This window comes from Ranitomeya imitator, chromosome 5 (assembly GCF_032444005.1).
Source record: "Ranitomeya imitator isolate aRanImi1 chromosome 5, aRanImi1.pri, whole genome shotgun sequence".
NCBI lineage: Eukaryota > Metazoa > Chordata > Amphibia > Anura > Dendrobatidae > Ranitomeya > Ranitomeya imitator.
Genome location: NC_091286.1, coordinates 158,182,371 through 158,209,628, shown reverse-complemented (window position 1 = coordinate 158,209,628; position 27,258 = coordinate 158,182,371). Strand labels below are relative to the sequence as shown.

The 27,258-nt window shown below is 48.5% G+C and overlaps 1 protein-coding gene across 1 annotated transcript in view; it reads right to left on the bottom strand.

Moving 5' to 3' along the window:
• Window positions 1-27,258, bottom strand: part of LOC138681606 (saccharopine dehydrogenase-like oxidoreductase) — a 256,288-nt gene that overhangs the window by 41,448 nt on the left and 187,582 nt on the right. Inside the window, exon 9 of the mRNA XM_069769242.1 lies at window positions 25,399-25,455. Coding sequence (XP_069625343.1) covers window positions 25,399-25,455 — 57 coding nt within the window. The remainder of the gene's footprint in view (window positions 1-25,398; window positions 25,456-27,258) is intronic.

Genomic DNA, 27,258 nt, shown 5'->3' with positions numbered 1-27,258 from the left:
GCAAAGGGTGTACCTCCGTGCCGTTAGTTCGGTACGGAGGTCTTTTTGCCCCCTTTGCGTGGTTTTCTTTAGGGTTTTGTGTAGACCGCAAAGTTACCTTTTCTATCCTCGCTCTGTTAAGAAAGTCGGGCCTCACTTTGCTGAATCTATTTCATCTCTACGTTTGTCTTTTCATCTTAACTCACAGTCATTATATGTGGGGGGCTGCCTTTTCCTTTGGGGTATTTCTCTGAGGCAAGGTAGGCTTATTTTCTATCTTCAGGCTAGTTAGTTTCTCAGGCTGTGCCGAGTTGCATAGGCAGAGTTAGGCGCAATCCACGGCTGCCTCTAGTGTTGTTTGGAGAGGATTAGGGATTGCGGTCTGCAGAGTTCCCACGTCTCAGAGCTCGTTCTATGATTTTGGGTTATTGTCAGATCACTGTATGTGCTCTGACCGCTATGTCCATTGTGGTACTGAATTGCCTTTCATAACAGTACAGGAAGCCAAAAGTACTAATGATTCTCAATAGAGGGAAAAAAGAAGTTCTGAGACCATTTTTTTTTCTTTGCACTGTGTTTTGCCTTTATTTTCCCCTAGACATTTGGGTGGTTCAGTACACAGGTGTAGCGATGGACATTAGAAGTCTGTCTTCATTTGTGGATCAGCTCTCGGCAAGAGTACAAAAGATTCAAGACACTATTGATCAGAAATCTATGTTAGAACCAAGAATTCCTATTCCTGATTTGTTTTTTGGAGATAGAACTAAGTTTCTGAGTTTCAAAAATAATTGTAAATTATTTCTGGCCTTGAAACCTCGCTCCTCTGGTGATCCAGTTCAACAGGTTTTGATTGTTATTTCTTTTTTGCGCGGCGACCCTCAGGACTGGGCATTTTCTCTTGCGCCAGGAGATCCTGCATTGAGTAATATCGATGCGTTTTTCCTGGCGCTCGGATTGCTGTACGATGAACCTAATTCAGTGGATCAGGCAGAGAAAAATTTGCTGGCTCTTTGTCAGGGTCAGGATGAGATAGAGGTATATTGTCAGAAATTTAGAAAGTGGTCCGTGCTCACTCAATGGAATGAATCTGCGCTGGCAGCTATGTTCAGAAAGGGTCTCTCTGAAGCCCTTAAGGATGTCATGGTGGGATTCCCTATGCCTGCTGGTTTGAATGAGTCTATGTCTTTGGCCATTCAGATCGGTCGACGCTTGCGTGAGCGTAAATCTGTGCACCATTTGGCGGTATTACCTGAGCTTAAACCTGAGCCTATGCAGTGCGATAGGACTTTGACCAGAGTTGAACGGCAAGAACACAGACGTCTGAATGGGCTGTGTTTCTACTGTGGTGATTCCACTCATGCTATCTCTGATTGTCCTAAGCGCACTAAGCGGTTCGCTAGGTCTGCCACCATTGGTACGGTACAGTCAAAATTTCTTCTGTCCGTTACCTTGATCTGTTCTTTGTCATCGTATTCTGTCATGGCATTTGTGGATTCAGGCGCTGCCCTGAATTTGATGGACTTGGAGTATGCTAAGCGTTGTGGGTTTCTCTTAGAGCCCTTGCAGTGTCCTATTCCATTGAGAGGAATTGATGCCACGCCTTTGGCCAAGAATAAGCCTCAATACTGGACCCAGTTGACCATGTGCATGGCTCCTGCACATCAGGAGGTTATTCGCTTTCTGGTGTTGCATAATCTGCATGATGTGGTCGTGTTGGGGTTGCCATGGCTACAAGCCCATAATCCAGTATTAGATTGGAAATCCATGTCGGTGTCCAGCTGGGGTTGTCAGGGGGTACATGGTGATGTTCCATTTCTGTCAATTTCGTCATCCACCCCTTCTGAGGTTCCAGAGTTCTTGTCTGATTACCGGGATGTGTTTGATGAGCCCAAGTCCGATGCCCTACCTCCGCATAGGGATTGTGATCGTGCTATCAATTTGATTCCTGGTAGTAAATTCCCAAAAGGTCGACTGTTTAATTTATCCGTGCCTGAGCACGCCGCTATGCGCAGTTATGTGAAGGAATCCCTGGAGAAGGGGCATATTCGCCCGTCATCGTCACCATTAGGAGCAGGGTTCTTTTTTGTAGCCAAGAAGGATGGTTCGCTGAGACCTTGTATAGATTACCGCCCTCTAAATAAGATCACGGTTAAATTTCAGTACCCCTTGTCATTGTTATCTGATTTGTTTGCTCGGATTAAGGGGGCTAGTTGGTTCACCAAGATAGATCTTTGTGGTGCGTATAATCTGGTGCGAATCAGGCGAGGAGATGAATGGAAAACTGCATTTAATACGCCCGAGGGTCATTTTGAGTATCTAGTGATGGCATTCGGACTTGCCAATGCTCCATCAGTGTTTCAGTCCTTTATGCATGACATCTTCCGAGAGTACCTGGATAAATTCCTGATTGTGTACTTGGATGACATTTTGATCTTCTCGGATGATTGGGAGTCTCATGTGAAGCAGGTCAGAACAGTTTTTCAGGTCCTGCGTGCTAATTCTTTGTTTGTGAAGGGATCAAAGTGTCTCTTTGGTGTGCAGAAGGTTTCATTTTTGGGGTTCATCTTTTCCCCGTCTACTATCGAGATGGATCCTGTTAAGGTCCAAGCCATCCATGATTGGACTCAGCCGACATCTCTGAAAAGTCTGCAAAAGTTCCTGGGCTTTGCTAATTTTTATCGTCGCTTCATCTGCAATTTTTCTAGTATTGCCAAACCATTGACCGATTTGACCAAGAAGGGTGCTGATTTGGTCAATTGGTCTTCTGCTGCTGTGGAAGCTTTTCAGGAGTTGAAGCGTCGTTTTTCTTCTGCCCCTGTGTTGTGTCAACCAGATGTTTCTCTTCCGTTCCAGGTCGAGGTTGATGCTTCTGAGATTGGAGCAAGGGCTGTTTTGTCGCAGAGAGGTTCTGATTGCTCAGTGATGAAACCATGCGCTTTTTTTTCCAGGAAGTTTTCGCCTGCTGAGCGAAATTATGATGTGGGCAACCGAGAGTTGCTGGCCATGAAGTGGGCATTCGAGGAGTGGCGTCATTGGCTTGAAGGAGCTAAGCATCGCGTGGTGGTATTGACTGATCATAAGAACTTGACTTATCTTGAGTCTGCTAAGCGGTTGAATCCTAGACAGGCTCGTTGGTCGCTGTTTTTTGCCCGATTTGACTTTGTGATTTCGTACCTTCCGGGCTCTAAAAATGTGAAGGCGGATGCTCTGTCTAGGAGTTTTGTGCCCGACTCTCCGGGTTTGTCTGAGCCGGCAGGTATCCTCAAGGAAGGAGTAATTGTGTCTGCCATCTCCCCTGATTTGCGGCGGGTGCTGCAAAAATTTCAGGCTAATAAACCTGATCGTTGTCCAGCGGAGAGACTGTTTGTCCCTGATAGGTGGACCAATAAAGTTATCTCTGAGGTTCATTGTTCGGTGTTGGCTGGTCATCCTGGAATCTTTGGTACCAGAGAGTTAGTGGCTAGATCCTTTTGGTGGCCGTCTCTGTCGCGGGATGTGCGTGCTTTTGTGCAGTCCTGTGGGATTTGTGCTCGGGCTAAGCCCTGCTGTTCTCATGCCAGTGGGTTGCTTTTGCCCTTGCCGGTCCCGAAGAGGCCTTGGACACATATCTCTATGGATTTTATTTCTGATCTTCCCGTTTCTCAAAAGATGTCAGTCATTTGGGTGGTCTGTGATCGCTTTTCTAAGATGGTCCATCTGGTACCCTTGTCTAAATTACCTTCCTCCTCTGATTTGGTGCCATTGTTCTTCCAGCATGTGGTTCGTTTACATGGCATTCCAGAGAATATCGTTTCTGACAGAGGTTCCCAGTTTGTTTCAAGGTTTTGGCGAGCCTTTTGTGGTAGGATGGGCATTGACTTGTCTTTTTCCTCAGCTTTCCATCCTCAGACTAATGGCCAGACCGAACGAACCAATCAGACCTTGGAAACATATCTGAGATGCTTTGTTTCTGCCGATCAGGATGACTGGGTGTCCTTTTTGCCTTTGGCTGAGTTCGCCCTTAATAATCGGGCCAGCTCGGCTACCTTGGTTTCGCCATTTTTCTGCAATTCTGGGTTCCATCCTCGTTTCTCTTCAGGACAGGTTGAGTCTTCGGACTGTCCTGGTGTGGATACTGTGGTGGACAGGTTGCAGCAGATTTGGACTCATGTAGTGGACAATTTGACCTTGTCCCAGGAGAAGGCTCAACGTTTCGCTAATCGCAGACGCCGTGTGGGTCCCCGACTTCGTGTCGGGGATCTGGTTTGGTTATCTTCTCGTCATATTCCTATGAAGGTTTCCTCTCCTAAGTTTAAACCTCGTTTCATTGGTCCGTATAGGATTTCTGAGGTTCTTAATCCTGTGTCTTTTCGTCTGACCCTTCCAGATTCTTTTTCCATACATAACGTATTCCATAGGTCATTGTTGCGGAGATACGTGGCACCTATGGTTCCATCTGTTGAGCCTCCTGCCCCGGTTTTGGTGGAGGGGGAATTGGAGTATATTGTGGAGAAGATTTTGGATTCTCGTGTTTCTAGACGGAAACTCCAGTATCTGGTTAAATGGAAGGGTTATGCTCAGGAAGATAATTCCTGGGTTTTTGCCTCTGATGTCCATGCTCCCGATCTTGTTTGTGCCTTTCATGTGGCTCATCCTGGTCGGCCTGGGGGCTCTGGTGAGGGTTCGGTGACCCCTCCTCAAGGGGAGGGTACTGTTGTGAATTCTGTGGCAGAGCTCCCTCCTGTGGTCACAAGTGGTACTTTGGCTGATTCTCTCTGGGAGCTTCTGTTGGTGGAGGGAAGTGGTACTGCGGCTTCTGAGTTTCCTCCCTCAGGTGATCTGGTGAGGTCGTTAGGTGCTTCTCTACTTAACTCCACCTAATGCTTTGATCCTGGCTTCCTGTCAATGTTCCAGTGTTGGACTTGCTTTTCCCTGGATCATTCCTGTGGCCTGCTGCTCTGCATAGCTAAGTTCTTCTTTGCTATTTGTTTGCTATTTTTTCTGTCCAGCTTGTCTAATTTGTTGCTGGAAGCTCTGGGACGCAAGGGGTGTACCTCCGTGCCGTTAGTTCGGTACGGAGGGTCTTTTTGCCCCCTTTGCGTGGTTTTCTTTAGGGTTTTGTGTAGACCACAAAGTTACCTTTTCTATCCTCGCTCTGTTAAGAAAGTCGGGCCTCACTTTGCTGAATCTATTTCATCTCTACGTTTGTCTTTTCATCTTAACTCACAGTCATTATATGTGGGGGGCTGCCTTTTCCTTTGGGGTATTTCTCTGAGGCAAGGTAGGCTTATTTTCTATCTTCAGGCTAGTTAGTTTCTCAGGCTGTGCCGAGTTGCATAGGCAGAGTTAGGCGCAATCCACGGCTGCCTCTAGTGTTGTTTGGAGAGGATTAGGGATTGCGGTCTGCAGAGTTCCCACGTCTCAGAGCTCGTTCTATGATTTTGGGTTATTGTCAGATCACTGTATGTGCTCTGACCGCTATGTACATTGTGGTACTGAATTGCCTTTCATAACAGTTCCCATGTCAAATTACTAATGGCTCATTGAAATACTTGGGAATACAGGTGACAAAACACCCAGCCAAATTATACAAGCTAATATTAAATCATATCTCAAAATCTTAGAATCTATGTTAGGAAAATGGAAAGATTTTAACTTGTCATATCTAGGCAGTGCCACCTTAATTATGATGATGGAATTTCCACGTCTTCTCTACCTCTTCCATACGCTCCCAATTTATCTGGCTCCTAAAGAGGAGAAGTTGATCAACTATCTGTATCGCTCATTCATCTAGGAGGGAAAAAAGCCCTGTATAGCCTTTAAAATACTCCAACAATTGAGGGGAAATGGGGGATAAATTTCCCTGACATTAGACACTTTAACCTAGCATCCCTGTTCCGGGTTGTGGTGGACTGGCTGAGGCTGAGAGGAACGTCTTATTATGCCCAATATGACCTGGAATGCTGTCTTACCCCAGGACTGGCTCTCACTGCCCTACTACATCTCCCTTATACTGAATTGCCGACTGAGGTGCGAGGTAACCCACTTTTAATGTCTACATGGAGGGCATGGCAGAAATTACGTCTACACTTCTCCCTGGATGTCTCTATTCTTCTTATTGGTAGTCTCCACTTTCAAGAAGGGCACTCTCACCCCATCTTCTACCAGTGGTACTCCTAAGGTATAACGTCTATCAATTAGTCTACCCTGAGGAATGATGGATATACTCAATAGAGGAGTTGAAATGTAAATATCCCACCACCATATTCCCTCCCTTCCAATACTTGCAAGGTAAAAGTTATGTAACAAAAGTACTAACCCATCTTTCTGAACATGACTGGAGATCATTCGTGCTTAGATGGTTCACTAAACTTAATTCTCCATCTGGCCAAAAAGCCACTAATTACAAATTCATCCATGCAGCCCTGGACTACGAACAATTCCAATCTCTGCTAAAAAAAATGGCAGATCGAAGACCCCAGCTTGAACTCCAACACTATTCTGAAAGCTCTAGACCAAGTCTATAAATTTCTCCCTTCAGCCCGTTTCCTAGAAATGAGACTGAAAATCTGTCATGGCTCCTACCTGACTCCGCAAAAGGGTCATAGAATGGGGCTCTACACAACTTCCAAACGTTTTAAATGCCAATCCCCCAGAGGCCAACCTGCTTCATTGCTTGTGGGCATGCCAGGTCATTAGACCATTTTGGGAAAGAGTACGGCGATACACCGCAACACATTTGACAAACTTTGCTCCTGACACACCCTTATGGGCCATATTTGGATATGTAAAACCAGATAACTACACCTGCTCTCCAGGGGCCTGTAAACTACTGCATTTGGAGACGGCAGCCGGTGCTAAGGCCATTTTACAAACATGGATCCACAACCATGCCTCTCCTTTCAAAATCTTTCTAGAGAAACTGTAGTTTTTGCTCCAGATGGATTGGGTTGAGGCCTCTTTACATAAAGAGGGAAGGGTGCAGGTCTTTTTCAAAACATGGGAGAGATTCATCTCTCTGCTCCCACAACGCATTCAGAGCGATATTAAGACCTGTTTTCAGCTGACGATCTGGTACCAGGAGCAATTACTACTGGGGAGACACCTGTACAATTATGTCTCTGGGTGAACCGCTGTGGAGAGACATTTCTGGGTGTTTGGGGTGTACTTTGGTGTCGGTGGGTCCTGAACTTAAAGTTGGACGCACATGCTGAGTGTTTGATAGATTAACACTATACTTGTTTCTGACTTGCTCCCCTCCCCCCATCTTCCCCCTCCCTTTTTTCCCTTCCCCGGTTTTCATGTTCATCTTGCTCTACGGTTCTGTGTACCAATGCAATCTGTAATGATGATGTTTTGATTATATATTCCTCAAACATTACCTGCATTGATATATGTATGTATGAAAATGTTGGCTTGAGAAAGGCTCATATGGAGCCGAAACATCGCCCAGACAAGTGGGTTGATTAAATGTTCCACGTTCTTACTGAAAGGAATGGAGTGCTGCCTCTTCTTTGAATCTTTGTGAATTTGATGTAATCATTGGACGGATTACCTGGGGACCTTGCACCCGAAGAAAAGTACAGTGTTGTGCTGTTCCTTTTTGTATACTATATGTATTGTGATGCAGTGACCACTGTGGCAGCTAGGGGGCGCTGTGTGTGCTCCTTGGGATGTGCATGGAGGCATATCTGTTGTTATAATGGTGGTGAAACAGTGATTGGCAGAATTGTGAGTGGCCGATATGTGTCGCAGAGGGAGTCTGCGTGGTAAGTCTGATGTAATGTTGTTGCTCTGGGACCTGTAGTCCCTCAAAAGTGTGTATTTGTATGGTGTAGTTGTAAGGGAGACTTACTAGGCTAGTTATGTGAGATGGGCGGGACAAACTAGCCACACATCCACAGTCCCACCCAGGGGAGTGGTTAAGGGTATATAATGTGACCAGGGTGTGGGTCACATGTTTCTGTGTGGTTCTAGTGTTTGGACCTGAGTGGTGAAGGTCCTGGAAGTATGTGTTGGATTTTCTGGCAGTAGGAGTCCTGAATAGCACACTGAACAACCTGTGTTGGATTTCCTGGGAGTAGGAGTCCTGAAGAGCACATGGTGGGGCTTTGGACTTGCTAGTAGCCTGGGGTGTTGGACTGATGTCCTGAATAGCACCTGGACAGGTCTTATGCCTGGGGTATTGGACTGATGTCCTGAATAGCACCTGGACAGGTTATATGCCTGGGGTGTTGGACGAGGTCCTGAATAGTACCTGGACAGGTCATATGCCTGGGGTGTTGGACGAGGTCCTGAATAGCACCTGGACAGGTCACATGTGCGGTTCATGTGTTGGAAGTCCAGGGTGTAAGAGTCCTGAAGAGGTCATGCTGGTGTGTTGGAGGTTCTGGGAGTAGGACCAGATCCCTGAATAGCGCACAGTAAGACTCTGATTCTGGATGGTCTATGTTGGGGAAGCTACCGTCCTTCGGCGGGTCTGGACTGACTAAGATATGCCGCCCAGGCAAGTTGGTGATCCCTGTGAGGCAGCTTTCCCGGAAGAGTGGACTGACAAGGAGTCAGCAGGTGGAGCAGGAGCTCCCGTCAGGTACCTATACAGACTGTTGGTGCTTGTAATTTTCTATGAACTGTGTGGTCTCCCATGGTGACTGAACGGAGTGAGGTTCAGCGTGTTTAGAGACAGAGACCCAGTGTCATATGCGCTGTATGTGACTTGGGACATTGGTGAAGTGTATGGCGTACAGACACCCATGGTAACTGGGTGAAGTGAGAGGTCCAGTATGCAGGGCAGGCTCCAGGTTTTCGAGGGCCCCGGGCGAAAGAGTCTCAGTGGCCCCCCCCACCTTTAACACATACCCCGATTTATGATGCACAGATACGGCAGAGAAATGTATAGTACAATGCCAGATTTCACTCTTACATGAGTGACAGCTATTGTAAATTCTGCAGTGTATATATACAGGACAGGAGGAGTGGTACTGTGCAGTGTATATATACAGGAGGAAAGGTGCTGTGCAGTGTATATATACAGGTGAGGTGCTGTGCAGTGTATACATACAGGAGGAAAGGTGCTGGGCAGTGTATATATACAGGGGGAGAGGTGCTGTGCAGTGTATATATACAGGGGGAGAGGTGCTGTGCAGTGTATATATACAGGAGGAGTGGTACTGTGCAGTGTATATATACAGGAGGAGCGGTACTGTGCAGTGTATATATACAGGAGGAGCGGTACTGTGCAGTGTATATATACAGGAGGAGCGGTACTGTGCAGTGTATATATACAGGGGGAGAGGTGCTGTGCAGTGTATATATACAGGAGGAAAGGTGCTGTGCAGAGTATATATACAGGAGGAAAGGTGCTGTGCAGTGTATATATACAGGAGGAAAGGTGCTGTGCAGTGTAAATATACAGGAGGAAAGGTGCTGTGCAGTATACATATACAGGAGGAGCAGTACTGTGCAGTGTATATATACAGGGGGAGAGGTGCTGTACAGTGTATATATACAGGAGAGGTGCTGTGCAGTGTCGTGAGCAGGGCATTGTTGTATCAGAAAATCTTTTCTGTTTTGAGTTTTTCTATGAAACAAAGACTTTTCTACATAAACAACGTTGTTTGATTTTGCGGCCTAACAGATCTGTGCTACAAAGTAACAGGCGGCTCGGGCATTAATGAGGGACCTGATGCTGAATCCTTTCCACAAACCCTAATGACCCAATTAGTGCCCCACCATTAGAAGCTCATTAAACGCCTCCCTGTCCCGAGCAGTCATGTACAGTATGGGGGGATCCTGCAGCCCACCCCCTGACTGCTCCATACCATACACTGCCCTCTGTCGCGCTCACTATTATCCTGTGCATTTCTCCTTCATCGTTACCCCATGTTACACTTGTCACCCCCCACTACAGAGTAGCAGGGCAGCCAATGTCACAGGTCACCCCCTCCCGGACCCTAATGGCAGCAGGAAATGTCTGCTCCTCTATTGGGTTGGAACCTGATTTAATCAAGGAATAATGTGGATTTGTTGCCAGTAGCTGCAGGGGAAGGGTTAAGTGATGCCATGTCCTTGGTGGGAGCAGTGGCAGCTGCTGGGACCTGGACAGACACAACCAATGTTGCTGTAACTGCACAGTGTGATGTGGAGGAGAGAAGCTGAGACTCCGGAGCAGAAATCACCCACATGCCAGCACTGGGCAGAGTCCCTCCAGTCACCAGCCTGGGGCCACGGGGCCCCAGCGTACAGCCCACAGCTCAGTTTTATCCATGGCAGCAGCTCCCCTTCCTCCTGGCATCTGGTTAACTACATTTTTGCGGGTCAGATTGTTATCTTTAAGGTTTAGCAATAACCTTCATACAAATGGGAAGGGGTAAAGCTTCTTCCTACCCCACTGGTGCAGGTTCGGTGTGGCATGCATGTATTCTGGGGTTCTGGGTGAGCTGGGCAGCTGCAGGTTGCAGGCTGCACCCCACCAGCTGCTCCTCCAGACATCACCCACATTTTTAGGCAGCGGAGACATACAGCAGCAGACTGAGCCATAAGACCAACTGCAATCACTGCTGGATACCTTTGCACTCACTCAGGCACTGGTAGCAGCTCCTCCGGAATCTGCCTGATAAGTTCAGCACTGCAGCCAGCCAGGGGGAGAGCAGGAGAACATGCTCTCTCCGCCCACAAACAATGTCACACTGGCTGCCTTCTCTTAACCCCTATGTGTGCCTGCCTGGCTGCACTGACTGAGTGAGAAGATGATTGTGTCAGAGCTGGCACATAGGGGTTAAGAGAACGCAGCCAGCAGTGACCTTGTGGGCGGAGAGAGCATGTTCTCCTGCTCTGCTCTCCCAGCTGTATCTATGACAGCGTGAGTGGGCCCCCCTCTCTCTCTAGGGCTCCGGCATTTGCCCAGGTGCGCCGGGTGCTGATGCCGGCCCTGCCAGTATGTTTAGTGTCTTTGAGACAAAGCCATATATGAAGTGTCCAAGATAAAGCTGCAAGTTAATATCACCAGTTGGTGCCTGTTGTGTTCTATGAATTGTATAATATAAACTGTGCATAAGCTGTTGTGAATTCTGTGGCAGAGCTCCCTCCTGTGGTCACAAGTGGTACTTCGGCTGATTCTCTCTGTGAGCTTCCGTTGGTGGAGGAAAGTGGTACTGCGGCTTCTGAGTTTCCTTCCTCAGGTGATGTGGTGAAGTCGTTAGGTGCTGCTCTATTTAACTCCACCTTGTGCTTTGATCCTGGCCTCCAGTCAATGTTCTAGTATTGGACCTGTTTCCTCCTGGATCGTTCCTGTGGCCTGCTGCTCTGCATAGCTAAGTTCCGCTTTGCTATTTTGTTTGCTGTTTTTTTCTGTCCAGCTTGTCTATTTGTTTTTTCCTGCTTGCTGGAAGCTCTGGGACGCAGAGGGTGTACCTCCGTGCCGTTAGTTCGGTACGGAGGGTCTTTTTGCCCCCTTTGCGTGGTTTTTGTAGGGTTTTGTGTTGACCGCAAAGTAACCTTTCCTATCCTCGCTCTGTTCAGAAAGTCGGGCCTCACTTTGCTAAATCTATTTCATCTCTACGTTTGTCTTTTCATCTTAACTCACAGTCATTATATGTGGGGGCTGCCTTTTCCTTTGGGGTATTTCTCTGAGGCAAGGTAGGCTTATTTTCTATCTTCAGGCTAGCTAGTTTCTCAGGCTGTGCCGAGTTGCATAGGGAGCGTTAGGCGCAATCCACGGCTGCCTCTAGTGTGGTTGGAGAGGATTAGGGATTGCGGTCAGCAGAGTTTCCACGTCTCAGAGCTCGTTCTATGTTTTTGGGTTATTGTCAGGTCACTGTATGTGCTCTGACCTCTATGTCCATTGTGGTACTGAATTACCTTATCATAACAATAACCCGGTTTATGACACTTTAATAAACCGTATGGTCCGTTTTGTTTGGAAAAATCGTGCCTGACTACGATAATTCCGTGCCAAGCGAATGTCCCCCAATACACTTAGTAAGAGCAATCTCACATATGGCATTCGAATGCGGGCAACGATCCAAGAAGCACGTGGGAGGTGTTTGCGGTGGCTCGGCGGGGCCACGAAGATTGCATCTGGCTGTAACTCGGCGGGTTACGAAGGTGACAAGTGGCTTCCTGTGGATCGGCAGGTCCAGGAAGTTGACAAGCGGCTTGCTGTGGATCAGCGGGTCCATGAAGTTTGCGGTGAAGCCGTGCAGAGCCTTGTGGAGCATAATTGCAGTTGCAGCAAGAGGTTCCGCAGCAGCCGGAGCTGCAGTGGCAGTGGCTTGTCGTCGGCAGCCGGAGGTGCCGGTTATATGTGACTGCAGTGGGAGCTGTGGCAGTAACAGCAGGAGCTGGTGAAGTGACATATAAAAAGAAAAGAAAAAAAATATTTTTTTTCCTCTCTCTCCAGGTCGTGCAGACTTTTAAAGGGCCAGTACAAGCCCAGGGACATAGTGTGTGTACTGTGTGAACTGGGGCCTGAGTGCCATGGGGGAGTTCACAGGTGTACCCCAGGGAAGGGGTGGTGTCTCCAAAAGTGGGCAGTGACCCAAACGGGGATGGTTGCTCAAAAGGGGGCGGGGTCCCAAAAAGAGGTGGTGACCCAAATAGGGATGGAGGCCCAAAAGGGGCAGAGCCAAAAAAAGGGGCGGCGATCAGTGATGAGGCATGACTGTGTCCTTTTTGGCTGGATGGAGAGCGTGTGCGGGGGGTTGTTAGACCCGGAAAGGGAAGCGTTTTTTCTGAGGACCCTTCCTGAAAGTTCTGTGTCACCTGGGACAAAGGCGAAAGTGGGTGGCATAGTTGGGGACACTAAAGGTCTTCAGGTAGCCACTCTCTACATTGTCGCAGCTGAGGTTTCCACGTACCATGCGGTGGCTGTAGTCCCTAACTTGCCGTGTCCTATGGTAATAGGACAAGATTTGGAAGCACTGTGGGACTGGTGGAAAAAGGGTGAAGTGTTTGTGGAAATAAAGTGTGTGGGAGGTAGTAGCGTTGAGAATGCCCCCCTAGAGTTGGCAATCCTAAGTTGAGCGTGACCGCCATCAGGGCATTAGAGCCATCACTACAGTATGGGGCCCGATGAGCTGAAGCAAAAAGGGGGGCCCGCACACGCTGGCAGCCCGGTCTGGGCGGGCCCCCCTCTCTTTGCTAATGCTCATAGGGCCCCTGGGATATTTTGTTTAAAGCTGCCGCAGACCAGATACATAACAACACTGTGGTGATTTAAAGTTACACCTACAGCGTTGTTAATGTATCCGGCAGAGAGAAATGGGCACTATACCTTTAATTTGCGGGCCCTGGTGCATCATGGTCCCGACGTCACGTTACACACTGAGCACTTCCTCATTCTGGAGGAGTGTGGCGTGTGTTGTTGTCGGGCGGGCTGAGGCAGAGAGCAGAAGGAGTGAGGAGACTGCACATCCAGTGAGAAGAGGCTTCGGGTGGCTGCATCTGCTGGCGGTAATTCAGGTCTCTCCTCCTCCCCCCTGTCTAGCAGTTGTGCAGCTCTGTGCTCTTAGTCATAGAGAACTGTCACTCCAGTCCTGTTGGACACAGTGGGGGCAGAAAGCTGGACACGGTGGGGGCAGAAAGCTGGACACAGGTGGGGCAGAAAGCTGGACACAAGGGGGCAGAAAGCTGGACACAGGGGGGCAGAAAGCTGGACACAGTGGGGGCAGAATGCTGGACGCAGTGGGGGCAGAAAGCTGGACACAGTGGGGGCAGAAAGTTGGACACAGTGGGGGCAGAATGCTGGACACAGTGACAGGGGCCGAATGCTGGACACAGTGGGGGCAGAAAGCTGGACACAGTGGGGGCAGAAAGCTGGACACAGTGGGGGCAGAAAGCTGGACACAGGGGGGCAGAAAGCTGGACACAGGGGGGCAGAAAGCTGGACACAGTGGGGGCAGAAAGCTGGACACAGTGGGGGCAGAAAGCTGGACACAGTGGGGGCAGAAAGCTGGACACAGGGGGGCAGAAAGCTGGACACAGGGGGCAGAAAGCTGGACGCGGTGGGCGCAGAATGCTGGACGCGGTGGGGGCAGAATGCTGGTCACAGTGGGGGCAGAAAGCTGGACACAGTGGGGGCAGAAAGCTGGACACAGTGGGGGCAGAATGCTGGACACAGTGGGGGCAGAATGCTGGACACAGGGAGGGCAGAATGCTGGACACAGTGGGGGCAGAAAGCTGGACACAGTGGGGGCAGAATGTTGGACACAGGGGGGGGCAGAAAGCTGGACACAGGGGGGCAGAAAGCTGGACACAGTGGGGGCAGAAAGCTGGACACAGTGGGGGCAGAAAGCTGGACACAGTGGGGGCAGAAAGCTGGACACAGTGGGGGCTGAAAGCTGGACACAGTGGGGGCAGAAAGCTGGACACAGTGGGGGCAGAAAGCTGGACACAGGGGGGCAGAAGGCTGGACACAGGGGGGCAGAAAGCTGGACACAGTGGGGGCAGAATGCTGGACACAGTGGGGGCAGAATACTGGACACAGTGGGGGCAGAAAGCTGGACACAGTGGGGGCAGAAAGCTGGACACAGTGGGGGCAGAATGCTGGACACAGTGGGGGCAGAAAGCTGGACACAGTGGGGGCAGAATGTTGGACACAGGGGGGGCAGAAAGCTGGACACAGGGGGGCAGAAAGCTGGACACAGGGGGCAGAAAGCTGGACACAGTGGGGGCAGAAAGCTGGACACTGGGGCAGAATGCTGGACACAGTGGGGGCAGAATACTGGACACAGGGAGGGCAGAATGCTGGACACAGTGGGGGCAGAAAGCTGGACACAGTGGGGGCAGAATGTTGGACACAGAGGGGGTAGAAAGCTGGACACAGGGGAGCAGAAAGCTGGACACAGGGGGGCAGAAAGCTGGACACAGGGGGGGTAGAATGCGTGGGGGCAGAAAGCTGGACACAGTGGGGGCAGAAAGCTGGACACAGTGGGGACAGAAAGCTGGACACAGTGGGGGCAGAAAGCTGGACACAGTGGGGGCAGAAAGCTGGACACAGTGGGGGCAGAAAGCTGGACACAGGGGGGCAGAAAGCTGGACACAGGGGGGCAGAAAGCTGGACACAGTGGGGGCAGAATGCTGGACACAGTGGGGGCAGAATGCTGGACACAATGGGGGCAGAAAGCTGGACACAGTGGGGGCAGAATGTTGGACACGGGGGGGCAGAAATCTGGACACAGGGGGGCAGAAAGCTGGACACAGTGGGGGCAGAATGCTGGACACTGGGGCAGAAAGCTGGACACAGTGGGGGCAGAATGCTGGACAGATTTGGGGCAGAAAGCTGGACACAGGGAGGGCAGAATGCTGGACACAGTGGGGGCAGAAAGCTGGACACAGTGGGGGCAGAAAGCTGGACACAGTGGGGGCAGAAAGCTGGACACAGTGGGGGCAGAAAGCTGGACACAGTGGGGGCAGAAAGCTGGACACAGGGGGGCAGAATGCTGGACACAGTGGGGGCAGAATGCTGGACACAGTGGGGGCAGAATGCTGGACACAGTGGGGGCAGAATGCTGGACAGAGTGGGGGCAAAAAGCTGGACACAGTGGGGGCAGAAAGCTGGACACAGTGGGGGCAGAAAGCTGGACACAGTGGGGCAGAATGCTGGACACAGTGGGGGCAGAAAGCTGGACACAGTGGGGGCAGAAAGCTGGACACAGTGGGGGCAGAAAGCTGGACACAGTGGGGGCAGAAAGCTGGACACAGTGGGGGCAGAAAGCTGGACACAGTGGGGGCAGAAAGCTGGACACAGTGGGGGCAGAAAGCTGGACACAGTGGGGGCAGAAAGCTGGACACAGTGGGGGCAGAATGCTGGACAGAGTGGGGGCAGAATGCTGGACAGAGTGGGGGCAGAATGCTGGATACAGTGGGGGCAGAATGTTGGACACAGTGGGGGCAGAAAGCTGGACACAGTGGGGGCAGAATGTTGGATACAGTGGGGCAGAATGCTGGACACAGTGGGGGCAGAATGCTGGATACAGTGGGGCAGAATGCTGGACACAGTGGGGGCAGAATGCTGGATACAGTGGGGGCAGAATGCTGGACACAGTGGGGGCAGAATGCTGGACACAGGGAGGGCAGAATGCTGGACACAGTGGGGGCAGAAAGCTGGACACAGTGGGGGCAGAATGTTGGACACAGTGGGGGCAGAATGCTGGACACAGTGGGGGCAGAATGCTGGACACAGGGAGGGCAGAATGCTGGACACAGTGGGGGCAGAAAGCTGGACACAGTGGGGGCAGAAAGCTGGACACAGTGGGGGCAGAAAGCTGGACACAGTGGGGGCAGAAAGCTGGACACAGTGGGGGCAGAAAGCTGGACACAGTGGGGGCAGAAAGCTGGACACAGTGGGGGCAGAAAGCTGGACACAGTGGGGGCAGAAAGCTGGACACAGTGGGGGCAGAAAGCTGGACACAGTGGGGGCAGAATGCTGGACAGAGTGGGGGCAGAATGCTGGACAGAGTGGGGGCAGAATGCTGGACAGAGTGGGGGCAGAATGTTGGACACAGTGGGGGCAGAAAGCTGGACACAGTGGGGGCAGAATGTTGGATACAGTGGGGCAGAATGCTGGACACAATGGGGGCAGAATGCTGGATACAGTGGGGCAGAATGCTGGACACAGTGGGGGCAGAATGCTGGATACAGTGGGGGCAGAATGCTGGACACAGTGGGGGCAGAATGCTGGACACAGGGAGGGCAGAATGCTGGACACAGTGGGGGCAGAAAGCTGGACACAGTGGGGGCAGAAAGCTGGACACAGTGGGGGCAGAATGCTGGACACAGTGGGGGCAGAAAGATGGACACAGGGAGGGCAGAATGCTGGACACAGTGGGGGCAGAATGTTGGACACAGTGGGGGCAGAAAGCTGGACACAGTGGGGGCAGAAAGCTGGACACAGTGGGGGCAGAAAGCTGGACACAGTGGGGGCAGAAAGCTGGACACAGTGGGGGCAGAAAGCTGGACACAGTGGGGGCAGAATGCTGGACACAGTGGGGGCAGAATGCTGGACACAGGGAGGGCAGAAAGCTGGACACAGGGAGGGCAGAATGCTGGACACAGTGGAGGCGGAATGCTGGACACAGTGGGGGCAGAATGCTGGACACAGTGGGGGCAGAATGCTGGACACAGTGGGGGCAGAATGCTGGACAGAGTGGGGGCAGAATGCTGGACACAGGGGCAGACTGTGGGACCCGGGGGCAGAATGCTGGACACAGTGGGGGCAGAATGCTGGACACAGTGGGGGCAGAATGCTGGACACAGTGGGGCAGAATGCTGGACAGAGTGGGGGCAGAATGCTGGACACCGGGGCAGACTGTGAGACCCGGGGGCAGAATGCTGGACATGGGGGCATGGTTGGAGACATAGGGGGCAGAATGGAGACATGGGGCATGATTGGAGACAAGTGGCAGGATTTCAGACATGGGGGCATGGTTGGAGACATAGGGGGCAGAATGGAGACATGGGGCATGATTGGAGACACTGGGGGCAGAATTGGAGACAGATCGTGCAGGATCATGGGGCAGGATGGATACGATGGAGACAGATGGGGCAGGATGGAGAGATCACATGGGGCGATCATATGGGGCAGGATGGGAGAACATATGGCTGACGCCAGGAATGAGACACACTGTGGCCAGGATGGAGAATATTATTACCATAGGGGCTAATTTAGGGATATTATTACTGCAGTGATGTATTTATTTTATTTTTTAAAGACACGGTTTTAAATTGGGGGGTGAGGGGGTGGTCCTGTTACTGTGTAGAGTGACACTATGTTGCCTCTTTTTCTTCATGTGGTGTAATGTAGAAGTTGGGAAAAATTAAGTAATGTATTCTACAAGCAGAGCTCGAGATAACTGTGTTATTTCCTGCAGAGACGAGTCCTGGCTGGATGAAGTGATGGCGGTCTGGGCTGGATGAAAGATGAAGGACTTCACCTAGAGACGTCACTGGTGAGTCAGTGTGTTACCTATACACTGACACTATACACTGTATACAGAGCTCCTGTGTATAATTTCACTAGTGATCACTGTATTATCTGTACACAGACACTGCATACTAAGTACATATTTCCTGTGTATAATGGCACTTATGGTGATAGTATGGTGCTTTTTTTTTAATTACTGATCAGAATTGTAGTATTCAGTCACTATGTGGTGGTAATATGTGGTCTGGACATGGTGTTGGGGTATTTGTTCCTTGTATGTGATATTATTCGATCACTGTGGTGGTAATATGCGGTCTGGACATGGTGTTGCGGTATTTGTTCTTTGTATGTGATATTATTCGATCACTGTGGTGGTAATATGTCATCTGGTCATGGTGTAGCGGTATTTGTTCCTTGTATGTGATATTATTGGTCATTTTAAAAATTGAAAAATAAATAAAAATATACCTAAATTGTATTGCATATTTTAACAAATATTTAATAGGTTACAGTAGAGTAGGGCCCGGCCAAAAGTGTTTACCGTGTTATGGTGGCGGCTTAAAAAATCTTTTGGCCAAAACAAAAGCTGCCGGCTATATGTGTTATCTGGTGATGGGAACTGTCAATGTGTGATAGGTCAGAAGTGGAGTTTTTCCAAGAGAGAGCGGTGGGACTGTGGACAGTTCGAGGGGTGGAGCATAGAGGCGGGGCTGGGGTGGAGCCTGGGCGGAGTCTCAAGGGGGCCCCGAAAATGTTGCCAGTATGGGGCCCCGAAATTTCTAGTGGCAGCCCTGGGCGTGAACAAGGAAAATGGTGGACGGCCCCAACTTCCGGACATGTCACTTGATGTGTGCTACGATGTGACTGGTAGTGGTCTGATAGATAAGGATTGGGTGGTTAAACAGAGTGGAGCTGTCACCCAGATGGCGAGTGACTGTCGGGGACCTCATATTGTTGGGTGTGATATAGACTATAAGGGTGACTGTGACTCTGAGGAAGTAAGGGAGTACAGTAAAGAAGAGGCCACCAAAGGAGTGGGGCCTGACGTGGATACCCGGTTGAAGCAAGAAGAGCTTCGGAGACAGGCTGCTGGGGACCTTGTGGTTGCCTTAGAGTTAAGGGATGAAGGACGGCGCCTTACAGGACTTCTACGCCCAACTGATGGAAGATGGTGGCCACTTTTGACCCGAAATGAGGACAAACGAAGGGGTGGGAGTACCCTGTCGGATGAAAGAAGTGGTCGGTGACATAGGTGGGAGACCTTGTAGCCAAAGGGGCAAACTCTGACCAGACAGCCTCGACTGTAAGTGGGACTCATGACCGCACCAACCGTGGGTGGCGGCCATGGAGAGAAAGGCCGGGTAATGGGGTGCACTTGGAAAGTGTGGTGACTAAAGGTTTGGTGACACAGACAGACTGTGACAAAAGGGCTAAAGCTCAAGGCCTACGTGTTGACCGCTGGGAGCGGGGTAAACCCAACAAGGGTATGATTATGTGTGATGCTCAAAACCGACTGAGACGGTTCTCTCGTCTGGTAGGGCAAGGTAACGTGCGTGACCTGTCTCGAGACCCCAGGTGTATGACAGGTGTTCAACCCCACAAGTTTGAACAGAGGGGGGGGTATGTGATGTAGTGACCACTGTGGCAGCTAGGGGGCGCTGTGTGTGCTCCTTGGGATGTGCATGGAGGCATATCTGTTGTTATAATGGTGGTGAAACAGTGATTGGCAGAATTGTGAGTGGCCGATATGTGTCGCAGAGGGAGTCTGCGTGGTAAGTCTGATGTAATGTTGTTGTTCTGGGACCTGTAGTCCCTCAAGAGTGTGTATATGTATGGTGTAGTTGTAAGGGAGACTTACTAGGCTAGTTATGTGAGATGGGCGGGACAAACTAGCCACACATCCACACTCCCACCCAGGGAAGTGGTTAATGGTATATAATGTGACCAGGGTGTGCGTCACATGTTCCTGTGTGGTTCCAGTGTTTGGACCTGAGTGGTGAAGGTCCTGGAAGTATGTGTTGGATTTTCTGGGAGTAGGAGTCCTGAATAGCACACTGAACAACCTGTGTTGGATTTCCTGGGAGTAGGAGTCTTGAAGAGCACATGGTGGGGTTTTGAACTTGCTAGCAGCCTGGGGTGTTGAACTGACGTCCTGAATAGCGCCTGGACAGGTCTCATGCCTGGGGTATTGGACTGACGTCCTGAATAGTACCAGGACAGGTGGATAACCCAGTTTATAGCACTTTAATAAACCGTATGGTCCATGTAGTTTGGAAAAATCGTGCCTGACTACGTTAATTCCGTGCCAAGCGAGAGTCCCCCAATACACTCAGTAAGAGCAATCTTACAGTATGTATGAACATTTTTTGCATCTAATAAAAACAAAGTTTAAAAAAAAGACACACACCAACCTATGTAGGAGCATTAACATAATTAACCTACATATGCTGTAAAAAAAAAAAAAGCAACTGTCAGAAATCTGTGTGAAATGCAATATCGGTTTATTTTTCAAAAAAAAAAAAAAATAATTTGAGTGGGCTCCCGCATAATTTTTATAACCAGCAGAGGAAAAGCCGATGGCTGAGGGCAGGTGTTAATATTCTGGGAAGGAGCCAATAGCCAAAGGATCCCAGGCTATTAATATCAGCTCACAGCTGTTTGCTTAGCCTTTAATGGCTGGTTTACAGGGGAACCCCAGAAAAAAATTGACATGGGGTCCCTCAATAAAATCAAACCAGCAAAGGCTAGGCAGACAGCTTCGGGCTGATGGTAATAGCCTGGTAAAGGGCCTTGAATATTGGCATCCCCCAGGCTAAAAACATCAGCTCTCAGCCGCCCAAGAAATGGCACATCTTATAGATGCACCAATTCTGACACTTAGCCTTGCTCTTCCCACTTGCCCTATAGCGGTGGCAAGTGGGGTTCATATTTGTGGGGTTGATGTCACCTTTGTATGGTTAGGTGACATCAAACCCACAGCTAAGTAATGGAGAGGCATCTATAAAACACCTATGCAAAACTAATTCTATAGTTACATGGTTAATAAAGGCATGGCCAGAATAAAGTCCTACATTTGAAATAATCCATCCAAATTTACCATACTTGCTGAATGCCTAATCCCCAACACCCTAGTCTCCTGCAACAAAAATAAAATAATAAACCAACACATAATACTATCTTGTCCGACATAGTCCATTTAATACCGAATGTCCCACGGTGATCTCAAGTGTAGAACAGTCACATCGAGAGATGAGACCGCTCTACCTGGCCTCCGGCGATACACTGACAGGAGGTAATCGCTCCCACAGTGTATCACTGTGCTGCCATGAGAGGTCACCAGAAATTCATCAGCTCCGGTGCTCTCACGGCACCGCTGCATGGGAACTTTCTCATGCAGCGATGCCATAATTGAGAGCACCGGAGCTGATCAGCTGATGAAATCCAGTGAAGTCTCACGATGGCTCAGTGATACGCTAACAGGAGGTAATGGCTCGCGTCAGTTTTAGTATTTAGTGAATCTAGCAAAAAAGCCAAGCAAAAAACAAGTGTGGGATTGCACTTTTTTTGCAATTTCACCGCACCTGGAATTTTTTTCCCATTTTCTAGTACACGACATGGTAAAACCAATGATGTCGTTCAAAAGTACAACTTGTCCCGCAAAAAATAAGCCCTCACATGGCCAAATTGACGGAAAAATAAAAAAGTTATGGCTCTGGGAAGGAGGGGAGCGAAAAACGAACATGGAAAAATGGAAAATCCCAAGGTCATGAAGGGGTTAAACAGCACCATCTTGTGTTTTTTTCTACTTTTTACCACTCCTATTGCCTTAGAGAGGGTTATATCTATACACTGGTATTTATATTATTATTATCCAGGTTCGTCCATCCTCTTTTCTGTGTTTGTTGTCTCTTACCTGTGCCTATTTGGCTTTTTTATGATCATGTTTTATCTTTCTGTCATGAATAAACATATGTTTTATTAATTAACTGCGTTTGTGTGGTGCCCCTTTTCTGTAGTTGTATTTGTGCTTGTTGGCTACCATATAGGATATATTATAGGTGTTATGTTCACTAAATGCTAAAACTGACATTCCATTATGATTCTTCAGGTCATTACGAGTTCATAGACACCAAACATGTCTAGGTTATTTTTTATTTAAGTGGTGAAAAAAGAATCCAAACTTTGGTTAAAAAAGAAAAAGATAAGCGCCACTTTCCGAGACCTATAGTGTCTCCATTTTTCGTGATCTTGGGGTGGGGAAGAGATTATTTTTTGCATGCTGAGCTGACATTTTTATTGATAACATTTTGGTGCACATACGATCTTTTGATTGCCTGTTATTGTATTTTATTGCAATGTAGAACCGACCCCAAAAAAACATAATTCTCACGTTTTGAATTTTTTTCCCGTTATGCCATTTAGCGATTGGGTTAATTATTTTTATAGATTGATAGATCGGGCGATTCTGAGCACGGCAATACCAAATATGTGTATACTAGATGGTGGCCCGATTCTAACGCATCGGGTATTCTAGAATATGCATGTCCACGTGGTATATTGCCCAGCGACGTAGTATATTGCCCAGCCACGTAGTATATTGCCCAGTCACGTAGTATATTGCCCAGCGACGTAGTTTATTGCCCAGTCACGTAGTATATTGCACAGTCACGTAGTATATTGCCCAGCCACGTAGTATTTTGCCCAGCCACGTAGTATATTGCCCAGCCACGTAGTATATTGCCCAGCCACGTAGTATATTGCCCAGCCACGTAGTATATTGCCCAGCCACGTAGTATATTGCCCAGCCACGTAGTATATTGCCCAGTCACGTAATATATTGCCCAGCCACGTAGTATATTGCCCAGCCACGTAGTATATTGCCCAGCCACGTAGTATATTGCCCAGTCACGTAGCATATAGCCCAGCCACGTAGTATATTGCACAGTCACGTAGTATATTGCCCAGCCACGTAGTATATTGCCCAGCGACGTAGTATATTGCCCAGCCACGTAGTATATTGCACAGTCACGTAGTATATTGCCCAGCCATGTAGTATATTGCACAGTCACGTAGTATATTGCCCAGCCACGTAGTATATTGCCCAGCCACGTAGTATATTGCCCAGCGACATAATATATTGCCCAGCCACAAAGTATATAGCAGAGCCACGTAGTACGGTATATTGCCCAGCCACAGAGTATATAGCAGAACCACGTAGTACGGTATATTGCCCAGCCACGTAGTATATTGCCCAGCAGAGCCACGTAGTATAGAGACTTAAAAAACAAATAAACATATACTCACCTTCCGAAGGCCCGTTGGAAGTCCTGCTATACTCACCATCCGCCGCCTTTTCCGCTCCTCTGGATGCTCCCGAGATCGCTCCATTGCAAGCGGCAGCTTCCGCTACCAGGGCTGCTGTGAGCAGGACCTATGATGACGTCGCGGTCACATGACCGTGACGTCACGGCAGGCGCTTGTCGCACACCAGCCCTGGGAGCGGAAGCTGGCTCTTGCAATGGAGCGGTCCTGGGAGCGTCCAGAGGAGTGGGAAAGGCGGCGGAGGGTGAGTATAGCAGGTTTTTTGTTTTTTTTTAATTATTTTTAACATGACATATTTTTACTATTGATGCTGCATAGGCAGCATCAATAGTAAATAGTTGGGGACACACAGGGTTAATAGCAGCGGTAACGAAATGCGTTACACCGCGGGCCGTTACCGCTGCCATTAACCCTGTGTGAGTGGCAAGTGGAGGGGATTACGGAGCGGGCGCCGGGCAGTGAGTGCGTGCAGGGGAGTAGGGGAGGGATTAATCGGACTGTGCCCATCGCTGATTGGTCGCGGCAGCCATGACAGGCAGCTGCCGAGACCAATAAGCGAATGAATAACCATGACAGAAGGACAGACAAACAGACGGAAGTGACCCTTAGACAATTATGTATATAGATTTAATTTTTTTATTGTTTTATTTTGAATTGGACGAAAGGGGGGTGATTTTAACTTTTTTTTTAATATTTTTAAATCATTTCTTTTTTACTTTTTGCATGGGAGACTAGAAGCTGTAGTTGTCTCATCGGCTCAGATACATACAGACGATGATCAAATCGCCTGTATGTAGCAGAAATGCTCACTTGCTATGAGTGCCGACCACAAATGTCTGCTGTCTGCCGCCGGCACAGAGCACGACAGGATGACCTCTTCATCCCTATAGGGACATGAAAGACACTGGGGAAAGGAGGTGGGGCTATTTGACCTCTTTTGTGTTTCCTGTCCCTATTAGGATGAGATGACATTTTTCTGTGTGCTGTCATGGGGGGTTATTAGATAAAGTTCAACTTTTGTCTCGTCAGTCCACAGAGTATTCTCACAAAAGTCTTGGGGATCATCAAGAGATTTTCTGGCAAAACTGAGACAAGCCTTTATGCTCTTATTGCTCGGCTGTGGTTTTCGTCTTGAAACTCTGGCAAGCAGACCATTTTTGCCAAATCTCTATCTTATGGTGGAGTCATGAATACTGACCTTAACTGAGGCAAGTGATACCTGCAGTTCTTTGGATGTTGTTATAGAGTCTACTGAGATCTCTTGGTTGTCAATGCGCTTTGGGTAATTTTGGTCAGGCTGCCACTCCTGGGAAGTTTCACCACTGTTCCATGTTGTCGACATTTGTTGATAATGGCTCTCACTGTGGTTCGCTGGAGTCCCAAAGCTTTCAAAAATGGCTTTATAAAACCTTTTCCAGACTGATTGATCTCAACTATTTGGTTTCTCATTTGTTCAAAAATTTCTTTGGATTGCGGCATGATGACTAGCTTTTGAGGATCTTTTGGTCTACTTCACTTTGTCAGGCAGGTCCTATTTAAGTGATTTCATGACTGAGAAAAGGTGCGGCAATAATCAGGCCTGGGTGTGGCTATGGAGTTTGAACTCTGCTTTCCAAAGATGTGATAAACCACAGTTAATTTATATTTTAGGGGGGGCGGGGGAGGAATTACTTTATCACACAGAGCCCTGTAGGTTTGAATTAATTTTTCCCTTAATAATAGAGGCCTTTATTTAAAAACTGCATTTTGTGCCTAATTGTAGTATCTTTGCCTAATATTTGAATTTGGTGATCTGAAACATTTAAGTGTGACAAACATGCAAAAGAATAGGAATTCAGGAAGGGGGCAAACACTTTTTCACACAACTGTATATACAGGTATTCCCATCTTGGCAAAGAATGCATATAACCCTATTGTATTATTACATAGTCATGTTTGTATCCTAATGATATTTATTTTTACTAGACCAATTAAATTTTTGACAGGTGATTACAGACAGCAGCCAGGTCATGCTAGTAGAAAATCATGTAATTCATCTTTTTAGAATTAAAAAAAAGTTTAAAACTCACTGTTCTGACCTATTTAATCCTGCTCAAAAGATGTATTCTCCTTTATGATTTTCTTCAAGATAGAAAGGAAGGAAAAAAACAAACAAAAACAACACACACATACACAAACAAGTAATGGCACTTTACCTGATTCGCAGTTGGACCTTCTTTGGAGAAATAACCAAACGAAAAGAATTTGGGGTACTGTATATGAAAACCAAAGACACACACATAAATAATGACAAAATTACCAAAAGGCAAAACATCCATTAAAAATCTGAATGAAGTCTTTCACACAAATCTGAATACTGTACACGGATTTCATGGAAACTATAGTCCTTTACCTGAGTAATCTCTGCAACTGCAATCCTGGCAACATTAGAAGAGAACCTCAGTCGATTCACGATGCCCAAACCATGGGCAGCATTAATCAGAGCCTGGCTGCATGATTGCAGCTAGGTAGGTTTTACTCTAAAACGCTCAGGCATTTCAGAGACGAAGTTTGAAAAGCCAGTCAGGGTCCATAGTAAGACACATGATGAGTCTGACATGGTCCTCAGATGGATCGCCCAGCCCCAATCCAGGTGATTAGCAGGTCACTCCCCATGTATACACGTGGTAGAGGACCTGTCAACCAAATGGACAAAGGCAGGGCGATGTCAGCCAGGAGCCACACCGGAGAGAGTGATGTCTCTCTATTACCCATGGCGAGATCTTCAAAATACTGTAGGTTATCTTTCAAATATGTTTTGTAAAACATACCTGGCTGTAATCGTGAGTCCAAGAAATCTCAGACTGAAAATATGGTCATGTGAACTTGGCCTTATATAGATAGGAGTGTTCACCCAGCATTAGAGGCAATCACTACCTCCAAATGTATACCACAAAAGAACAGATTTGACCTAACAGGAGTTATCAAATGTGAGCAGGTACAAGCTGCTGGGGCTGGAATATATTTCTTCTTCTATATTGTGACAGAGTCACTGGTGAAGTGATGAAGGGAATACACGTGTCACTTCGCATGATGGTGTCAGTGATGTAAAACCAGAGTACGTTCCTCCAGCACACTACAAGTTGACAGTATGAATGAGAGTTATGTTATGGGCTGGTTTTAGTGGACCGCCATACACCGGGTGGGGGGTGTCCACCGTATCTCCACATGCAGAGTCCTGACAGGACTTGTGTGATGTCAAGATCATGTGATCAGTCACATGATGGAGAGTCACATGGTCTGGCCTTAAATAGCTGAACTCCAGGGTGAGTGTGAACTGTTGAGGGCCTGGAGATGAAGACTCCAGGAGAGTGCTTATGCACATAGTGCTTGTTCTAGGACATTGTTAACCCTGAGTGGGTTGACCTCCACTAGTGGAAGGACTGCACAAAGTGCAACCGTTTTGTTTTTGCCCAGAGCGCTGTGTATATTTTTGTGCTTAACACCTGCCGAAAGAGATCTTGACTGACAGGGGACACCGTTTATGTCCAAGATAATGAGGGAGTTGTGCAAGACCCTCCAGATTACCCGACTTAAGATGTCGGTATACCATCCACAGACAGATGGCCTGGTGAAGAGGTTCAATAAGACCTTGAAGTCCATGCTGAAGAAAGTCGTGGAGAAGGATAGCCAAATTTGGGATTGCTTCCTACCATACCTACTGTTCTCCATCAGTGAAGTCCCACAGGCCTCTACTGGGTTCTCACTGTTCAAGCTGTTATACGGATGGCACCCCTGGGGACTTATATATGTTGCGAAGGAGACTTGAGAAACAGAAGTTACACCTCACCGGAGAGTCATTGAGCATGTGGCCCAAATACTGGACCGAATCACAAGGGTGATGCCGATTGTGAAGGAGAGTCTCCTTCAAGCACAAAAAGCCCAGGTGAGGGTCTACAACAAGGGCTGGGAGGCTGAGAAAGTTTAGCCCTGGCGACCGGATGCTCATGTTGATCCCCATCGTGGAATGCAAATTCCTGCCCAAGTAGCAAGGGTCAAACGAGGTGGTCAAGAAG